The 20,892-nt window shown below is 39.2% G+C and overlaps 1 protein-coding gene and 1 long non-coding RNA gene across 2 annotated transcripts; both read left to right on the top strand.

Annotated features, from left to right (window-relative positions):
• Positions 1-10,427: 10,427 nt before the first annotated feature.
• On the top strand, positions 10,428-13,322 carry LOC127096074 (uncharacterized). The gene is made up of 2 exons (XR_007792702.1): positions 10,428-10,644; positions 13,094-13,322. It is a non-coding gene; the product is annotated as an uncharacterized LOC127096074 (long non-coding RNA).
• Positions 13,323-13,868: 546 nt separating this feature from the next.
• On the top strand, positions 13,869-15,026 carry LOC127094800 (uncharacterized). Its single transcript, XM_051033577.1, has 2 exons — positions 13,869-14,546; positions 14,649-15,026. Exons 1-2 carry the CDS (start codon positions 13,869-13,871, stop codon positions 15,024-15,026), a joined length of 1,056 nt encoding a protein of 351 aa, XP_050889534.1.
• The last annotated feature ends 5,866 nt before the right edge of the window (positions 15,027-20,892 follow it).

Below are 20,892 nucleotides of genomic sequence, written 5' to 3'. Positions count from 1 at the left end.
ATCATTTTAGTGCATCTGATTTAATTTTTCGGGCAAATTTGCGCCCGACTTTTATTCGTTTCTAGTCGTCTTATATTTATTGCTTGATCAAAATAATCAAATGATTTCAATAGAATTAAGTGAGTAGTTATTTTAGGATTATTTTTAAATAGTTTACTTTATTTTCAATTTAATTATCAAAATATTTTCTTTTACATATCCAAAATAAGAGAATTAGAAATAATAAAAATTCAAAACATAAAAATTGGATGATCCTCCATTCATTGATTGCACGTGGCACATGAGGGTTGGATGGTTGATTTTGTTTTGAAATTTAGGGCCTCTAAGACAAAGGCACGTGTCCCAAATGACAGAAACAAATTAGCTTATTTTTTGGATAACTATTGCACAAGAAAATGGGTGGACACATCAATAAGGATTCTCACAGATGCAAGTCCATTTTTTGGTGGCCAACTAGCAATGAATAGATTTTTTTCCTCACATTGGATACCCCTCTCCACTAGCAGACAGAAAGAGGAACGGACAAAAAAAATAGGAAAACGTCTCTCTCAATAGACCAATGTATCTCCTCGTATATCTTCTGAAGAAAAAAAATGAAGATAGAAAAGAAAAAACTTTTTTCCTCTTCAAATTTCCTCACCGCCGACCGCCACCATCCATCATAAACCTCCACCGTCTTCATCGCATAAAACACACTCCGACCACAAACAACCTTCCACTAACTGCGTTGCTTCTCGACACACAAAAACCACACTTGTCCATTCCCAAATAAACCCCCATTCCTTCTTCTTCCACCTTTCCTCAACTCCACCGAAATCCCTCTGCCACGATACACACAACCCCTGCAAACTCCCTTCAACTCGCCGTCTTCTCCTCACCATCATAAAACAACTCATCGCTTCTCAACCTTTCCGCCGCCGCATCCAACAAATCTTCCGACAACACACCCACCGAAACCCAATCGCACCACCACCTCCATCCTTGACGCCGTCCACTCCAAAACGAACAACAACTCACCCACAACCCAAACCATTCTGGTGACATACCTTCTAACCCTTCAACCGTTGAACCATCCTTCGTCACCACCAAAAAACCCTGTTTTCGGCGATCTAAAAGATATAACTTCCAAAACCGTGCGTCTACAACCACTACAACTTTAAATTCCTCTCCACGAAACAACACTGACTATCTACATCTTGTTTCCAGATCTATTCAAAATCGTTAAGGGAGTGCAAAGATTTTTTCGTGAATCAGTGCATATTGCCGTTTGTTTTATTCAGTTTGCAGGTTGGGATTTAGTTATGATTGTAGTAGCCAATTTTGAAGCAAGAAAAAGAAATGGTAGGACGCAAAACTATCACAGTTAGCTTCATAACACACTTTCAAAATTCCAGCTAGCATTTCCTTGTCCAACAATAATGGTCCATGGCGGTAACAATCCAAATCGAACTTCTCTGTTATATGATTTGGTTTCTCGTGTTGATAAGTATTTTTGATTACATGTTCAATTTCATTGTTGTTTTGTTTGACCTGTTGGGCATACGAAGCTTTGTGATTAAACTTGTGAATAATACTATATCAATAGCTATTACGTTTTGTTTGTGTGGTTTTAATTTAGTGTAGCCTTATTTAAATGAGAAAGAAAATTTAGATACACAGTAAGAAAAGAAATTTTGAGAAAAATAGGGTAGTCAATGCTCATATTCATCGTCCATCTGTGGATTTGAAGCATAAACATATATATTATTCTTGTTAGAAATTTCGGAAATATTAAAGGGATCCAGGCTTGAATCGTGAATGCAACACTTTCCTTATAGTAGTTCAAGCACTCTCGATTGTCTTAGAGTTCTGATGCAGGAATACCCAGGATAATTCAGCCTTATCGAGTTTGCGCAAGACCAGCGAAAACCCGAATGCAGCGAAGAGCGTCTGGAATTATTTAGAGGATTTTCGGATTTTGTGTGTTGTATTCTGAATCCGGATTTATGCTTTTATAGGCCATGTTGATATTGTTTCACAAGGTAGCGACCCTTGGTGAAGCAATGTCCTTTTCCAATAATTATAATGGTTGGCCTGCAGCATGTTTCACCAACAGTTGCATGGTTTCGCCTTTGCAACATCTCATGAAGAGTTACAATCTCCGAATTCAAAATTCAAATCATAGGCACTGACCAAAAGGGAACAACAATAATAGCCCGGCCGCCGGAGCGGCGCCGCCTCATTAACCCCGCGAATAGCCCGATTGCTCCGATGCGACGTGCCTAAGTACTCAAGTGCCGTCTACAAGCCGCCACTAGCGCCCTACACCCACGGACCCGGTCCCGGTCCCGGTCCCGGAGTCGGAGCCGGCGCCGGTGTCGTCAGTGGCGACACCGGCGAGTGGTTGTAAGGTTGGGACAAGTGGCATAATGCTTGGGATCACCATATGTGTTCATGTGACAGTTTATCCTCTTTTGTCCTTTTGTTGAGTTAATGATATTAACTCTTTATAAGGACTTACAAAGTGAGTAAATCTTCCAATGTGGGACTTTATCTCATGCATTTATTAACATTAACTCACTTCCACCATTTGTCATTTTGGAACACACTTGTATTTAATAAATTACAATAATCTCCCACTTGTTCTAATAATGACAAATCCAATTCCAGAATATAGAAAGCAAAAAGTGTTAATACAGTTAGGTATCTTTCGATTTGAACTTAACCTTAGTAAAGACAACGCAAAGCCTAATCGGAACGTTAGGTAGCTATGCTTTGAACCCTTATCCCATGTGATCAGACCGACGTTGCTATACACACACTTTTAGAGGTTCTTCGCTTACATATCTCGCCTAGCACTATTTATGGCCATGTGCTTTTCCTGTTTTCATGAATTTTTCATGAGAGAAACTCCAACTCTCACCTTAAGACGACACCATCTTGAAGTTCATATAGGTGAAGTTCAATTCGTATCTATTTCTTGAGATACGTATCCTTCTTGATATAGAACTTCATTAAGAGTTTCTTTGAAAACTCAACCCTTAGTTTGTAATCGTCAACATTATCGCGGAATGTTGCATAACCTTCCGAATCAACGACTTGTTGTTACCCATTGAATCTTAGGTTAAGATGTGTTAACTTCAGATTGGGTTGCTATCATTGTCGGAACCCTTATTCAAGGAGTTTTAATCCCATACCTTTCGAGGTAGTCTTTACTAAGTCTCTGGCCAGTGGTTTAGTAAATGGATCAGCCAAATTATAGCTTGTTTGTATATATGTTAGTGAACCCAAACATACCTCTATACCTTTTTACCTCTACATCCTTACCGCTTTCATCTTTGTTCAACTTTGTACATGTTGGCATGGGGGTGTCAATGGCCTTAGCTTTTGCCATGTCAAATCTCTTGATAAGGTCCAAACAATACTTTGTTTGACTCACGAATGTTCCTTCATTGAGTTGTTTGATTTGCAAACCGAGAAAGTATGTGAGCTCCCCCACCATACTCATCTCGAATTCACCCTGCATAAGATCCGAAAACTCTCTCACGAGATTCATGTTAGTAGACCCAAATATAATATCGTCAACATAAATTTGTACTAATATCAAGTGCTTTCCTTGACGTTTAATGAAGAGAGTTGTGTCAACCTTTCCTCTTGAGTAACCTTGATCGTGTAAAAATTTACTTAGTCGCTCATACCAAGCTCTAGGAGCTTGTTTGAGACCATATAAAGCCCTTTTTAGTTTATAAACATGATCAGGATACTCATGAGATTCAAAACCCGAAGGTTGTGCGACGTAGACCTCTTCATTTATGTGACCGTTAAGGAACGCACACTTAACATCCATTTGGAATAGTTTAAAGTCTTTCGCACAAGCGAAGGCAAGGAGAAGGCGTATAGCCTCGAGTCGGGCAACCGGCGCATAAGTTTCCTCATAGTCGATGCCTTCCTCTTGGTTATACCCTTGCGCGACTAAACGCGCCTTGTTACAGGTTATGACCCTGTTTTCGTCCAGCTTGTTCCTAAACACCCATCGGGTGCCGATTACTCGATGACCTCGCGGAGGAGGGACAAGGTTCCAAACCTCATTTCTAGTGAACTGATTTAGTTCCTCCTGCATTGACAAAAACCAGTGTTCATCAAGTAGGGCTTCTTTAGGGTTTTTAGGTTCCATTTGTGAAACGAAAGCGAAGTGATAACAGAAATTACTTAGCTTCGATCGAGTTGTAACACCCTTTGAGATATCTCCGAGAATGTTGTCGATTGGATGGTCTTTGGGAGACTTCCAAGCTTGAGGGAGATCATCGTTTGAAGGCGGATGAGCTACCTCGGTTTCCTCATGGTGTACATCTTTATCCTCCTCAACTTTGACTTTGTCGGGTTGATCAATCCCCGGCTCGCCACCCTTGAGTATGTCTTCCGTAGATGTACCTGCACCATGAACAACACTACCCTTTCCGACGTTTCTCGGATAGGATTCATCAAAAGTGACATGTACAGACTCTTCCACAGCAAGTAATCGTTTGTTATATATTCTATATGCTTTACTCGATTGAGAGTATCCGAGGAAGATACCTTTGTCGGCCTTGGAATCGAATTTGCCCAAGTTTTCCTTTCCATTATTTAATACAAAACATTTGCAACCGAAAACATGTAAGTGAGAAACATTTGGCTTTCGCCCTTTTAAAAGCTCATACGGTGTTTTATTTAGAATGGGGCGAATGAGCACCCTATTCAAAACATAACACGCCGTACTAATGGCGTCGGCCCAAAAATATTTCGGTAAACCACTTTCGTTAATCATTGTTCTTCCCAATTCTTCCAAAATTCGATTTTTACGCTCCACAACCCCATTTTATTGAGGAGTACGTGGAGCTGAGAAGTTATGATCGATACCATGGTTACCGCAATATTCTTCAAATAAATGGTTTTCGAACTCACCCCCATGGTCGCTTCTAATTGAAACAATGTTTGTATTTAATTTATTTTGGGAAAGCTTAGCAAACCTTTCAAAGGAGGGGAACGTATTGCTCTTGCTTACTAAAAAGATAGTCCAACAAAATCTAGAAAAATCATCGACTATTACGAAACCGTAATAATTTCCTCCTAGACTTTTAGTCCTAGACGACCCAAATAAGTCCATATGAAGAAGTTCGAGAGGTCTCGTTATTGAAACGATATTTTTGGATTTAAATGAGATCCTCGTTTGCTTCCCTTTTTGACAAGCATCACAAAGGTGATCCTTGGTGAACTTTATTTTGGGGAGACCTAGGACTAGATCTTTTGAGACTACTTTATTTAGTAAGTCAAAGTTAACATGTGCTAAACTCCTATGCCATAACCATGAATCTTCACTCATTGTTACAAGGCATTTGTCACTTATTAACGATACTTCATTCAAGTCTAACATATAAACATTATTCACTCGCAGGCCATTAAACATACTCTTCTTATCATCATTATGTACAATTTTGCAACAATCTTTTGAAAACGATATATTGTATCCTTTGTCACATAATTGACTAATGCTAAGTAGATTGTGTTTAAGACCTTCGACAAGCAATACATCAGAAATAGTAGTGGAAGAAGGGTTACCTACACTACCTTTACCTATTATTTCTCCACGGTTGTTGTCACCATAGGTTACATATCCTTTCTTCTTAGCCACGAAGTCAATGAAGAGTGATATGTCTCCTGACATGTGCCTTGAGCATCCACTGTCGAGAACCTATCTTCTCTCGGTAGTCTCGAGGCATTGTACCTATGGAAATGCAATTAACACGAGAAGGCACCCAATGGCTTATTGGGTCCTGAATGGTGAGTAACGAAATGGTTGCATTTGGGCAGCCATTGATAAATGCCTTTAGGAACTAAGAATCTCCTAAACCTGCATTTAGCAATGGAGTGGCCTTTCTTGCAACAATAAAGACAAGAGAAATTAACATTTTGATTACCTTTACTATCTTCATCCTTTATAACATATTTATATTTTTGATATGGGTTAACCATACTTTTTCGAAAGTTTGATTTATCGATTGCAAAGGTAATCTTGGGCTCAAGAGCCTTGTCAAGTTTGGCCTTTAGGTTTCTTACTTCACCTTGCCAAATATAACAAGTATCACACCCAAAGTTAATCATACTACTTCTAAGGTCCTCACAACTTGTTTTTGTGCTTTCTACTATAGAAGCTTTGAGTGCCTCAAGTTTCCTTTCGGATTCTCGAATCTTTTGTTCCAAATGGGTAAAAATTTGGTTATTTGAGGCAAGCCTTTTAAAGGCCTCTTTCGCTTCACCGTGTAAAGTATCAAAAGCAGTTTGCAATTCATGATGAGACATACTAGAGGATTTTTCATATTTAGCATGTCGTACCTGTTTCTTTTTGTTCTTTTGATGAGCAGATAGGCATATGTTTGCAGCTTCATCTTCATCACTAGAACTTTCATCATCGGAGGAGTCGCTATCGCTTTCCCAAGCTATGTATGCTCTCCTTGGCTTTGATGATTTCTTGTGTGATTTGTATGATTCCTTTTCCTTTGTCTTCTTGTTCATCGGACAGTCTGGTTTGTAATGACCGGGCTTCCCACAAGTGTAGCACGACCCTCTAGTCATTCTACCTTTTGAGTCATCATTTTTAGAGTACCTTGATTGTTTCTGGAAGTTTACCAAGTTCTTCTCGGAATGTTGGATGTCGTTCTTTCTCACGTAACGATTGTAACGTTTAATGAACAACCCCATATCTTCGCTCTTGTCCTCTTCTTCTTCGTCGCTCGAGGAATAATCACTTTGCTCTTTTGTTTGAGACTTCGAGGAGGAAGTCTTAAGAGCTATGGATTTCTTTTCACTCACCTTTGCTTTGTCCTTTCTTTCTTTCTTTTCGTGTTGTTCTAGGCTCAAGAGTACTTATTCATGCTCTTGTAATTTGCCAAATAATGTTGTCAAGTCTAATATGGTAAGATCATTTGCTTCTTTGATGGCGGTCACTTTCGGCTGCCATTCCCTGTTAAGACATCTCAAGATCTTATTAGTAGCAACATCATTGGAAACCGGCCTACCTAGTGAATGTAATCGATTGATAAGATGAGTAAATCTCTTTTGCATGTCAGCAATGGTTTCCCCTTGCTCCATTAAAAAGAGATCAAACTCTTGTGTTAGTGTGTTGATTCTTGCCAACTTAACATCGTTCGTCCCCTCATGGGCATTTTGTAGTGAATCCCACATTGCCTTAGCAGTAGGACAATGGGATACACGATAGTATTCATCTACACCTAATGAGGAGATTAGGATATTTTTGGCTTTCCAATCATAATTGTATTTCTTTTCATCATCATCGGTCCATTGTGCTTCGGGCTTAGGCACTAATTCATTATTCTCATTGGTCATGGTTATTTCAATTGGACCATTGAGAATAACGTTCCATATTTTTCTATCTATGGAATTTATGTGCACCCGCATACAGTCTTTCCAATAACTATAATTTTCACCATTGAAAATGGGAGCTCTATTATAAGCCCCTTTAGGTTCGTTAGCCATTTTCTATCAAAGTTATATTTTGAAGCACGGAGTAAACCGGAGCTCCTGATACCACTTGTTAGACTATGGCACGAATCTAGAAGGGGGGGGGGGGGGGGGGGGTTGAATAGATCCCAATTAAAATTTGAGTCGGCGCTACCAATTTAAAATTGGTTTTGAAAATTTGTTTTAAGTGCGGAAGGGGCCGAGGAAAATATAGTCTAAAACGAACTGTTATTGGAAAACCGGATATGCGTCAAGCCTATGGATTAGTGATAATGTAAAATGCGAATCACTACACTCGTCACACTATCAAAGATTTGTTTCACTAGCTAGGATTCCTAGTTCCAATGATTCAAAGAGCAAACCAAACTAGATACACAACTAAGATAATTTTGGTTTAGGCAAATTATCAAACACTTGGTGTGTAAAAACACTCCAAGTGATATTTATGTTGAGCAAGTGATTCCAATTAATCTAGCACAATATCCTATTGTACTTTGGATTCAAAAACAGAGTTTTAACTTCTTACTCAATTAATATCAAGGTTTGATAAAAGTGCTTATACAAAAATCACTTAATTTTTAAGCTAAAAACAAATATGCAGAAAATTAGAGAAGGCAAAGATTTGATGAGGCAGTTCCCACGTCGTCCTCGCTTCGGGGTACGTCTGCCCTCAATTCTAAAACTAGAATTGAGATGATTTAATAGATATCACCTGTTGAATTTAACCGTTTATACAAGGATTGCAAAGCCAATATACAACAGAACTCTCAAGATGTTGAATGTTGCTTCCATTCCTTGTTCCTTGATTCAAGGTGAATCAAGTCCTTCGATTGTTGTTGATAGACCTCCGATTCCAGCCCCTTTGTTGAATAACCCTCAGTTCTTCAAACCCTCGGCCCGACTGATCTCAACTACAACAAATCGAACCCGAAATCTTCCCTTCAACTTCACTGAATCCGCTACTAGATTGACAAAGACTTCCTCTTCTCAATCACCTTCGCTCAGCTGAAAAATGATGAAGAATTCGTCCAAAAACCCCCAAACACAAACCAGTCTTGGAGGAAAAAACCCTAACGGTTTTATTCAAGAAAAAACCTATCACAAGCTTCAACCCGAACCGGATTCCCCAATCTCGGCTTCGAACCTTATCACCTTTAACCAATCACAAAGCACTTCAAAAATGGTTGTGTGTAGTTGATGAGTTGTGAGATGTTGAAGATGAAGATGATGAATCTTGGACACATATTTCACTTTTTCTTGTTTCTTTGAACACCTGAATCAATTTGACAAATGTTGGTTGATACAAGTAACTGAAGTTCTATTTATAGTAACAAACCAACCAACCCACTTAACAGCTTTTCAAACAGAGTGGGAAACATCAAAAGACTGAATTTGCGCACGAACGGTCGACCATAGCAGGACTATGCATCGACGCATGGCCTGCAGTTTTGGTCAGACTAAAAAATACATCAGTATGCGTCGACCATAGGTCGGCGTGCGCTGACCCGTGGTTCATGCGCTGACCCCTGCGATCGACGCAAGCATCTTGTGCGCTGACCCGTGGGAAAAGCATTGTGTTCATGCGCTGACCCGTGGGGAATGCACTATGTTATGCGCCGACCCTACGGTCGACTCATACCCTGCAGATCTGCAAAAAATCAGATTTTTGTGGTTTTCATGCATTTTGTCATGACCACATTTTATCCACATATGCTGTATAAAATATAACAGTATAGATGGGCATAGAAAAGGATATGATAGGTGATATGTTGCATTTGTTTTGTAGAGGTGGAATCGACAATGCCGATTCATCCATGGTGGTCATTTGTCATCATCGAAACCTATGATCGTATGTTGTATGACAGTTTGCCCTTACATATTCTTTCTACCAAGGTGGATGAGGGTCTGATGAGTGTGTTGGTACAGTTCTACGATCCTCTGTATCGGTGCTTCACTTTTCTGGATTTCCAGCTTTTGCCTACACTTGAGGAGTACGCCTATCATGTGGGTATACCTATTCTTGATCAATTTCCGTTCAGTGGTTTAGAGAAGATTCCGTCTTCTCAAGAGATTGCTGACATGCTTCATGTAGATGTATCTGACATTGTTGCTAATATGACTACCAAAGGTGGAATTCAAGGTCTCCCATCTGATTTTCTGTTTGCCAAAGCTACTTTGTTTGGGAAGGCCATGAGTGAGGAAGCTTTTGAAGCCATGTTTGTACTCCTCATCTATGGGCTAGTGTTATTTCCCAACATCGACAATTTTGTGGACGTGAACGCTATTAGGATTTTCTCTTCTCTTAATCCCGTTCCGCCTCTGTTGGGTGACACTTATTTTTCTTTGCATATGAGGAATGCAATGGGTGGTGGTTCTATTGTGTGTTGTCTGCCTCTGTTGTAAAAGTGGTTTATTTCGCGCTTGCCTCAGACGCTCGCCTTCAAGGAGAACAAGGGATGTCTACGGTGGTATGTGAGACTCATGTCTCTCACTAATGATGATATCTCTTGATATAATCGTGTTTATGATGGTGTTTAGATTATTGACTCTTATGGTGAGTTCTCCAATGTGCCTCTTCTTGGTACATGTGGTGGAATTAACTACAATCCTGCTTTGGCTCGCCGTCAACCTTGGTTCCCCTTAAAGGATAAACCTAACAACATTTTGTTGGAAGGTGTGTTCTTTCAAGAGGGTAAAGATCCCCAGAACTTGAAGGATAGGATGGTCCGTGTAACGCCCCGATTTTTATTAAGTGTTATTATTATTATTTTTATAATGTTTGATTTATAATTATTTCGGTAAAATATTTTATTGTGTGTTAATATATTATTAGAGTTTAATTATAAGAATTATGGTATAATAGCTATTGGGCCTAGTGGTGTATATAGTAATTAAGGGAGGTGTAACAATTAAGCCCATTAGTTAGTTTTTATTTAATTAAAACAAAGAATAGAAATAGAATAGAAATAGAAAGAAGAGAAATAGAAAGAAGGGAAATAGAAAGAAGTAGAGAGAAGGAGGAGAAAAGAGAAGAAAAGAGAGAAACGTTAGGGTTTGGAGGAGGAAGAGGAAATTGGAGAAGAAGAGCATCATCTTGATCAACCCAAGCTTGCTAGAACACTATAGAGTAACTCAATCATCATCTCTAAGGTAAGGGTGTGAGTTATCATTTCCTATAATTATGAAAATGATGGGTTTTATGTGGGTAATGGTTGTTAGAGGATATTGTTGGGTTTTGATGTTGTGATTGGATTCCTTGCTTTGAAAATGTTGTTTGTGTTCTTGATGTAGTGTTGATTGTTTGTGAATATTGAACATGTATCAATTCTTTGCAAAATGTTAGGGTTAGGTTTAGAAGAATGATAAATAACATTGTGTGTTGTGTTGTTGCTGATGGTTTTGGGTTGATGTATGTTATGAAAAATATGCTATTGTGTTGATGAATTAAAGTATGAGTACTTTCATAAATTGTGAATTTAGGAAGTGTTGGAAATTAATTGAATGATGTTTAGAATGATGAAATAAAAGTTAAATTGTGGTTTAGAATGACTTTGTAATACTGAAAATATTGTAGTTCGTTGAAATCTGAGAATGAGACTTTTTACGGAATCGAAATCGGAGGTCCGGAAGGTATTTAACGGTCAAAAACACATTTTCTATGTTTCCTTCTAAATCCGAGGCGCCAGCTGAGTTGAAAACAATTTTTTTTTTGTAAACTTCAAACAGTCATAACTTTTGAACCGTAACTCCGTTTTGGTCCCCGTTCGAAGCGTTGCGAAGCTTATGAAATTTTCTACATGTTGTTGATGTTTATAGGCCATTATAAGGGCTTATTATATTAAGTGATTATTTTGGAAAAGTGATTAATAATTGATATAGTAGGAAGCCTATTTGATTAATGAGGAATACCACTTAACTATAGTGTGTAGGTGTGCGATGTAAATAAACATAGCATGAGGTTGAATTACCTAAGAGATTGTATGATGAAACAATTGATTGTGATGAGTTATGTTGATGCGATGATGATTTTGGTGTATGTGTATCATTTATCATGGAGTCACATACATTTGCATAAGCGACGTGGCCTTTTTGCAATAGCGACGTGGCCTTTTGGCAAAAGCGAAGTGGGCATAAAGCCTTGGCCTTGATGGCAAAGCGACGAGTCGGTACCGCATAGCATTTGCATAGTTGAGTCACATATGTTGGTTATGTTTATTTCTGCATTTTGTGATAATTGTTGTTATGTGACGGTTTATGAAGTGCGGTGATATTTTGCGATGATGTGATGAATCGTAATGTTTTATGATGGATTGATGAAATGTTAAAGTGATGAGATGCTATGATGTAACATTGATGTTGTGGATGATTATTGACTTTGTTTATGATTAAATACATAAGCATTCAAGTGAAGGATTGTGCGATGTGGAAACAATATTTCTAACTTTCCGAATTTACTTATATATTGCTTATCATTATCTTGATTATATGATTTGAGTATCTCACCCTTTTGTTGTTGGCCGTTACCTTTATATTGGTAACATGCAGGTGCTCCGTGTTGAGAGGAGGATAGTGGTAGCACACTTTTGGCGTCATTGCTTTGATTAGGATTGTAACACTCAGGGGTTAGTTCATTGAAATCTGAGAATGAGACTTTTTACGGAATCGAAATCGGAGGTCCGGAAGGTATTTAACGGTCAAAACCACATTTTCTATGTTTCCTGCTAAATTCGCGCCGCCAGCTGAGTTGAAAACAAATTTTGTTTTTGTAAACTTCAAACAGTCATAACTTTTGAACCGTAACTCCGTTTTGGTCCCCTTTCGAAGCGTTGCGAAGCTTATGAAATTTTCTACATGTTGTTGATGTTTATAGGCCATTATAAGGGCTTATTTTAATAAGTGATTATTTTGGAAAAGTGATTAATAATTGATATAGTAGGAAGCCTATTTGATTAATGAGGAATACCACTTAACTATAGTGTGTAGGTGTGCGATGTAAATAAACATAGCATGAGGTTGAATTACCTAAAATATTGTATGATGAAACAATTGATTATGATGAATTATGTTGATGCGATGATGATTTTGGTGTATGTGTATCATTTATCATGGAGTCACATACATTTGCATAAGCGACGTGGCCTTTTGGCAATAGCGACGTGGCCTTTTGGCAAAAGCGAAGTGGGCATAAAGCCTTGGCCTTGATGGCAAAGCGACGAGTCGGTACCACATAGCATTTGCATAGTTGAGTCACATATGTTGGTTATGTTTATTTCCGCATTTTGTGATAATTGTTGTTATGTGACGGTTTATGAAGTGCGGTGATATTTTGCGATGATGCGATGAATCGTAATGTTTTATGATGGATTGATGAAATGTTAAAGTGATGAGATGCTATGATGTAACATTGATGTTGTGGATGATTATTGACTTTGTTTATGATTAAATACATAAGCATTCAAGTGAAGGATTGTGCGATGTGGTAACAATATTTCTAACTTTCCGAATTTACTTATATATTGCTTATCATTATCTTGATTATATGATTTGAGTATCTCACCCTTTTGTTGTTGGCCATTACCTTTATATTGGTAACGTGCAGGTGCTCCGTGTTGAGAGGAGGATAGTGGTAGCACACTTTTGGCGTCATTGCTCTGATTAGGATTGTAACACTCAGGGGTTAATGAACGGTTTTCATGATTTTGATAGTAACAATGCCCTTTTGTATATCATTGTATATGATAGTTGTGATGGGCATTTGTTTGCTTGTTTTCTTTGAATGTGTAAATGTACGACTCGACTTAATTATCTAAATGATTTCCGTTGCGATTTTTTTGTGTATTGCTGTATATGGACTAGGTGAATCCATATACAGTGTTGTTTATTATTTAACAAGGACTAAGTGGATCCTTGCGCAATTTCCGTGTTATGTAATTTGTTTAAGTGTTGATGAAATGATATATGTGATGCCTCAATTTTGTGTGAAAATTGTTTACTCTGATTTTTAATTGAATTTACGACGGGTAGAATTGGGGTGTTACATTAGTGGTATCAGAGCAGGTCGGTCCATCCGACCACGTTGTTGAGTCTTTTGTTGTTTAACGACCTTGTGTTGTTAATTTGTTGCTAATCCTTGTGTGTGTTGTGAACAGAAGTGTAAGATGGCCCGAAGAAACGCTGGGAGGAATGATGAGGCTCTTGCTGCAGCTATGCAGGCAATGGCTCAGGCGTTCTAGAACCCACCCAATGCTGACGAGAACGTGGGGTCTCGTAGTCTGGCGAAGTTTCAGAGGGAGAACCCGCCTACTTTTCTGGGTAGGTATGATCCTGAAGGAGCCTTGGCTTGGTTGAAGGAGATTGAAAGAATCTTCAGAGTGATGGATTGCACTCTTGTGAAAAAGATCCGTTATGGAACTCATAAGCTGTCAGGTGAAGCCGATGATTGGTTGGTGGACACTCGTCTAAGGTTGGAAACTGCGGGCGAGGAGATTACTTGGGAAGGGTTTCGTAGAGAATTTCTGAGGAAGTATTATCTAGAAGATGTGCGAGGAAAGAAAGAGATTGAATTCCTCGAGTTGAAGCAAGGGAACTTGTCAGTCACGGAGTATGCTGCTAAGTTCACTGAATTGGCTAAGTTCTATCCTCACTATGATGGAGCCAATGCCAAATTCTCTAAGTGCATCAAGTTTGAAAATGGATTGTGTCCGGAAATTAAGAAAGTTGTGGGATATCAAAAGATTCGCGTCTTTGCGGATCTGATTGATAGTTGTAGAATCTTTGAAGAGGACAACAATGCACACTATAAGATCTTGTCTGAGAAGAGAGGAAGGGGTCAACACAGCCGTGGTAAGCCATATGAAACTCCGGTTGGTAAAGGGAAACAGAAAGTGATTCCGGGTCGAAGAACAAGTGGGGGAGATGCTCCTGCTAATGTTATCTGTTTCAAGTGTGGAAAGCCGGGTCACAAGAGTAATGTGTGTAGGCTTGGTGAAACGAGATGTTTCCGTTGTGGTATGCCGGGACATGCGGCTCGTGATTGTAAGAAGAAGGATGTTGTTTGCTTTAACTGTGGGGAAGGAGGACATATTAGTGCTAAATGTCAGAAGCCATAGAGGGGATAAGAGAGTGGTAAAGTGTTTGCTTTGTCGGGAACTCAGACTACAAATGAAGATGGACTTATTCAAGGTACTTGTTTCATTAATAGCATTCCTTTAATTACTATTATTGATACCGGTGCCACACACTGTTTTGTTGCTGCGGATTGTGTTGAAAGATTGGGTCTTTCTTTGTCTTCCTTGGGTAGAGATATGATTGTTGAGGTTCCCGCTAAGGGAACAGTATCTACGTCTCTTGCGTGTAAGAGTTGCCCCTTGTCAATATTTGGTAAAGATTTTGTAGTTGATCTTGTTTGTTTGCCGCTTGTCGGGTTGGATGTAGTATTGGGTATGGACTGGTTGAAATCCAACTATGTCCATATTAATTGCTACAACAACACTGTGAGGTTTTCTTCTGCCGAAGAAGAGGGAAGAACATAATTGTTATCCAAGAAACAATTAAAGGAGTTCATAGAAGAAGACGCGTTGGTGTTCTTGTTGATGGCAAGCTTGTCTGTGGAGAGTCAGGCTGTAATTGCGGACTTGCCGATGGTGTGCAATTTCCCTGAAGTTTTTCCCGATGAGATTCCTAGTGCACCGCCAGAAAGAGAAGTTGAGTTCACTATTGACCTTGTACCTGGTACTAGACCCATCTCTATGGCGCCGTATAGGATGTCAGCATCAGAGTTGGCTGAACTGAAGAGTCAGCTAGAGGATTTGCTTGAAAGGATGTTTGTGAGACCTAGTGTATCACCTTGGGGAGCTCCAGTTTTGCTGGTGAAAAAAAAAACGGAAGCATGCGACTTTGTATTGATTATAGACAATTTAATAAGGTGACGATTAAGAATAGGTATCCACTTCCAAGGATCGATAACTTGATGGATCGTTTAGTGGGTGCTCGTATTTTCAGTAAGATTGATCTAAGGTCGGGCTACCATCAAATTAAGGTGAAAGATGAGGACATTCAGAAAACTGCTTTCAGGACTCGTTATGGACACTACGAGTACACGGTGATGCCTTTTGGCGTTACTAATGCGCCGGGAGTATTCATGGAGTACATGAATCGCATTTTCCATCCTTATTTGGATCAATTTGTGGTGGTGTTCATAGACGACATTTTGATTTATTCTAAGTCGGAGGAAGAGCATGTGGAACATTTGCGTATTGTTTTGCAAGTGTTGAAAGAGAAGAGATTGTATGCTAAGTTGTCTAAGTGTGAGTTTTGGTTGAGAGAAGTTAGCTTTCTTGGTCATGTTGTTTCCGGTGACGGAATTGCGGTTGATCCATCGAAGATTGATGCGGTGTTGCACTGGGAAGCTCCTACGTCAGTTACCGAGATAAGAAGTTTCCTAGGCTTGGCAGGTTAGTATAGGAGGTTTATAAAAGGCTTTTCTAAGTTGGCACTTCCTTTGACTAAGTTAACTTGTAAGGGTGCTGCTTTTGTGTGGGATGTCCGATGCGAAGAAAGTTTACTTGAGTTGAAGAAAAGGTTGACAACGGCTCCGATTTTGATTTTGCCAAATCCCGAGGAACCGTTTGTGGTTTATTGCAATGCTTCGAAGATGGGATTAGGAGGTGTGCTTATGCAGAATGGTAAGGTGGTTGCTTATGCTTCTAGACAATTGAGGATTCATGAGAAGAACTACCCTACGCATGATTTGGAGCTTGCGGCGGTTGTGTTTGTTTTGAAAATTTGGAGACATTACCTTTATGGATCTAGATTTGAAGTCTTTAGTGACCATAAAAGCTTGAAGTATTTGTTTGATCAAAAAGAGCTGAACATGAGACAAAGGAGATGGCTGGAATTGCTAAAGGATTATGACTTTGGGTTGAACTACCATCCAGGAAAAGCGAATGTGGTGGCCGATGCTCTAAGTAGGAAGACTTTGCATATGTCGACCTTGATGATGAAAGAGTTGGAGTTGATTGAGAAATTCCGAGATATGAGCTTAGTGATCGAGGTGACACCAAGAAGTGTGATTTTGGGTATGTTAAAGATTAACAATGATTTTCTTGATAGCATTAGAGAGGCTTAGAAGCTGGATATGAAACTTGTTGATGTGATCATTGGACTCGGACAATCTGAGAATGAGGATTTCAAATTGGATGCACAAGGTGTGTTGAGGTTTCGTGATAGGATTTGTGTTCCCGATGATGTGGATTTCAAAAGGATGATCTTGGAAGAAAGCCATAGGAGTAATTTGAGTATTCATCCCGGAGCGACTAAGATGTACCAAGATTTGAAAAGATTATTTTGGTGGTCGGGAATGAAGCGTGAAGTAGCTCAGTTCGTGCATGCGTGCTTGACTTGCCAGAAATCAAAGGTGGAGCATCAGAAACTTAGAGATTGAGTACCCCACTTAGAGATTGAGCATCAGAAACTTGCCAGAAATCAAAGGTGGAGCATCAAAGGTGGAGCATTTGAAAAAGTTAGAGACATAAAAAAAATGAATATATATATCCCGCTAGATTGAGTACCCCACCCTGAGGAAATCTAGGAAAAAATTAGGGATTTGGCAAGTAACTGCATCCTGACAAGACTTTGTTCTATAGCTGTCTTCTGTCAAAGACTCTCGCTCAGTCATCGTCAACTGAAGCTTCAAATACATTGGATTCAGAGTTGGTGGAGAAACGATCATTATGTTCAATGTAGCCCTTTTTCCATGTATATCACCAATTTTAGAATTGTAAAGATCCATGGAGTCTCGCCATTTGCGGACTACCATTCTATTAAATAAATTTGAGCCTTTATCCAATTCTTTGCACTCTTATTTGTTTCTGTTTAACAAATGTTTGCATGTTTTTAACTGATGAATATCATTGTTTTAAACGAATAAAGTTTTTAAAAACTGTTTTTTTAAACAAAGTGAACATTCACAATGACTAAAAGGATAGATGGAACGTCCTCAGTGCTCTCCCAAGGATAGTACGTACTCCGAAAAGGTAAGACATTTTTTCATATTCTGGCATGTCTATATCCTCTTCATCAGCTTTCAGTTGTTTCCTCAACATGAAGTTGTCTAGAGCAGTCGGTGAAGGGCCTGTTTCCCTTTTCATCCCCAGCATGACATGTGTTGGCTAAGGATTTGTTCCCGATCCCCTCAGACAAGGCAATTTCCTTCGAGGGTTGCCTACAGTTTACCCCCTGCAGGGATGCCTGACCCGAGTTTGATAATTTGGTTCCCCTCCGTGTTTGAAGTTTTCTTCTAAGTATTGAAAGATGATGAGGAAGATGTGTTGTTTCCTTCCCCAGCGGAGCAAATTGTTCTTTCTCCCCTTAGCAGAGATGTTTCTTCAGCAGTTAAAGGGAGTATCTTGACTGATGTGCATCCGGTTAGTGGTTGTTCCCCACAGAATTCCATATCATTCCTTGATAAGTTCCCCAATAGAGTTTATTCTATGACAGATATTATTGATATTCAACAACCTATCCCCGAGAATTGATAAGAAGTCCCTGGCAGTCGGGAGCTATGACTTTGCCTATCCCCAAATGTGATCGGTGTCTTCCAGTGTTTGATGCATCCTCACCGGAACTGAGTTCTCCTGCAGGCCTTGCCCTTCTTTTTGAAGATATTGTGCCAAATTCCCATTCGTGGCTCTTGGACCCGTCTGTGTTAGATATGTTTGTCTGTCAGCATTAATCATACACAAATCATGCATATATATGCATAATCATAACATTCAGATACATTCATGATTGCATTCTTTGCCATATATATTTTCTTGTTATCTCCTGCTATTGGTGAAATGTTCTTCCCTAAGCAGATGCTCGTGTCTGATCTCTCCATATAGAGTCAGCCCCATAGGCAGAAAGTGTCTATCTTTCCTCCTTTATTCCCCACTCAGTTATGTCCTCGTGGATGATTATTGTTTCAGTTTCCTCCACAGTTGTGCATAAGGATGGAATTACTCACCTGAGTTATATCCTCATCGGGTTGAGTCTTGTTTGATTGTGTCTTTCTAGTTTGTTCCTAGAATGATTCCGTTCTTGTTATCCCCTGCAGTTCCCTGTGGTTCAGTTGTTCAATTGCTCAGTAACCAGTAATTGTTCATCCTTTCCCCAGTGGATCTCGTGGCCTTCTATGTAACACCCCGATAAAATATGATAATTATTTAAATTAAGTTAATAGTATATTTATTAATTTAATTAAATAATTGGATTATTATTGGAATATTAATTGGAATTATTATTATTTGGAATAATAAGTTGGAATATATATAAAGAGTTCCATTTGGTAAAAAGGGTTTTTTCACGTGAAAACCAGAGAAGCGATAGAAAGTGAGAAAAGGGCAAAGAGGAAGAGCAGGAGAAGAAGGTTGAAGAAGGAAGAGCTTGAAGCTAAAGGATTGCCGGATTAACTCAGGTAAGGGGGGTTTATCGTCGTTTGATGGGTATTATGGGTTAACATGTAATGGGTAGTGATAAACCATTGATTTGACTCTGATTAGAATGATGTATGCTGAAATTTGTGAAATATTGGATGAACGAAATTGGATTATAATTGAAGGAAATTCGTAGGAATTAGATGTAATAATGTTAGAATTTGTGAAATTGAATAGGGTATGATTTGTGTTAGATGATATGAACGAATACTGTGTAAATTGGACTGTGGAAGGTTGGATCTGAGGAATCTCGTAGCAGAGAAAACCATAGCAGATCTGGAAATTTGGTTTCTGGTCATACGCGTATGGCACTAGGCAATACGCGTATGAGATGGTCTGGTACGCGTATGGCACTAGGCAATACGCGTATGGATGAAGAAGAAGATGTTTTTAACGTAGTTTTGTCTCTGTTGGTACGCGTATGAGGAAGTGGTACGCGTAGCATACGCGTATGAGATGGTGTTACGCGTATGGGATTTGGTCAGGAGATGGGCCATACGCGTATGGGCATGGGGCATACGCGTATGAGCAGAATTGTGATTTTTCTGAGCTGTTGTGGTGCAGTTTTTGGTCGTTTCAGCTGAGTGATGTAATTTAGCTGATGTATGATATAGTAGGGATCATTTCCCGTTGTTTTGAGCAGTATAGGTATTAGTAGAGTGTGCTAATACGGTGATTTATTATTTAGCATGATATGATATGATTCTGTGATAAATATGCTGATGATGTATGATGGTATGCATAATACTGTGAATGTATCTGTTATGTATGCAATTGTGAATGGACTGTTTATGGCTTAGAGTGTGAGCATATGTCCATTGTAGATTGTTGTTGATGTTGCATGCTAGGTGATTTAGCGTGCATAGTATGGCCTTTATGGTGGTAGCTAATTCCCATGGTGAGGAATTAGTGATGAGTTATTGTGGATTGTTGTTGATGTTTGCATGCTAGGTGATTTAGCGTGCATAGCATAGCCCTTGGGGTGGTAGCTAATTCCCATGGTGAGGAATTAGTGATGTGAGTCACTAGGTCTCAAATGAGTGGGACTAGTGAGCTTGGTAGCCGCATCTGGATTTGATCGGTGAGGTTGAACTATATGTTCACGAATAGTCGGTACCGCATGCATGGAGTCTCATTGCATAATGTATGTATGTATGGAGTATAATATGAATGGATGTATTCCAATATTATACGTGTTGTTTTGGTGATTGTGTTGAGTATGATTTTGGAGTTGATATTGCTGTTACTGATTGTGTGACCTGATTAGGGTGATTGAATGTGTTAATTTACTTAGCATTACATGATAATTTATAATGCTTATTATATCGATTGAGGAACTCACCCTTACAACTATGTTTCAGGTAACGAGCAGTGATTGAGTAGGAGCTAGTCCTTGGAGTCTAGTGTAGTTCCTTAGTGGGTCATGCTCTGGTAGATGTAACATCGGGACGGGATGTTTACCTTGTTTTCATTGTTGGTTGTTGAACAATTTTACATGTAATGTGTTACATGGTTTGCATTGTTGTTAGACTTTATCCGCTGCGAATTATGCAAATGTTTTATTTTGATTAAATAAATGAGCATGACAGGATATTTTGGAAAATGGTGTGAAGTGTCAAGTGTGACACCCTTAAATTGCATATCTACTCTGATTTATGTTTTGATGTTTTAATTTAATTTTGGGGTATTTTAGAAGGGTGTTACATTAGTGGTATCAAAGCATAGTCGGTCGAGTCGAGTCGTAATTATTCTGTTTCCCTGTACGTGATAGGTGTTGTGTAACCCTATCAGTACTTATTGTTTTAGCTTGTTGGGCTTTCAGAATAGAGATGGCTGGAAGAGGTAGAGACGATGCTGCGATTGCTGAGGCTCTGGGTATGCTAGCTGGAGTACTTGGAGGGAATCCGAATGTTGTGGGAATGGG

Source organism: Lathyrus oleraceus, chromosome 6 (assembly GCF_024323335.1).
Source record: "Lathyrus oleraceus cultivar Zhongwan6 chromosome 6, CAAS_Psat_ZW6_1.0, whole genome shotgun sequence".
NCBI classification, from domain to species: Eukaryota; Viridiplantae; Streptophyta; class Magnoliopsida; order Fabales; family Fabaceae; genus Lathyrus; species Lathyrus oleraceus.
The sequence above is the reverse complement of the archived record's forward strand: the minus strand, read 5'-3'. Positions and strand labels throughout refer to the sequence as shown.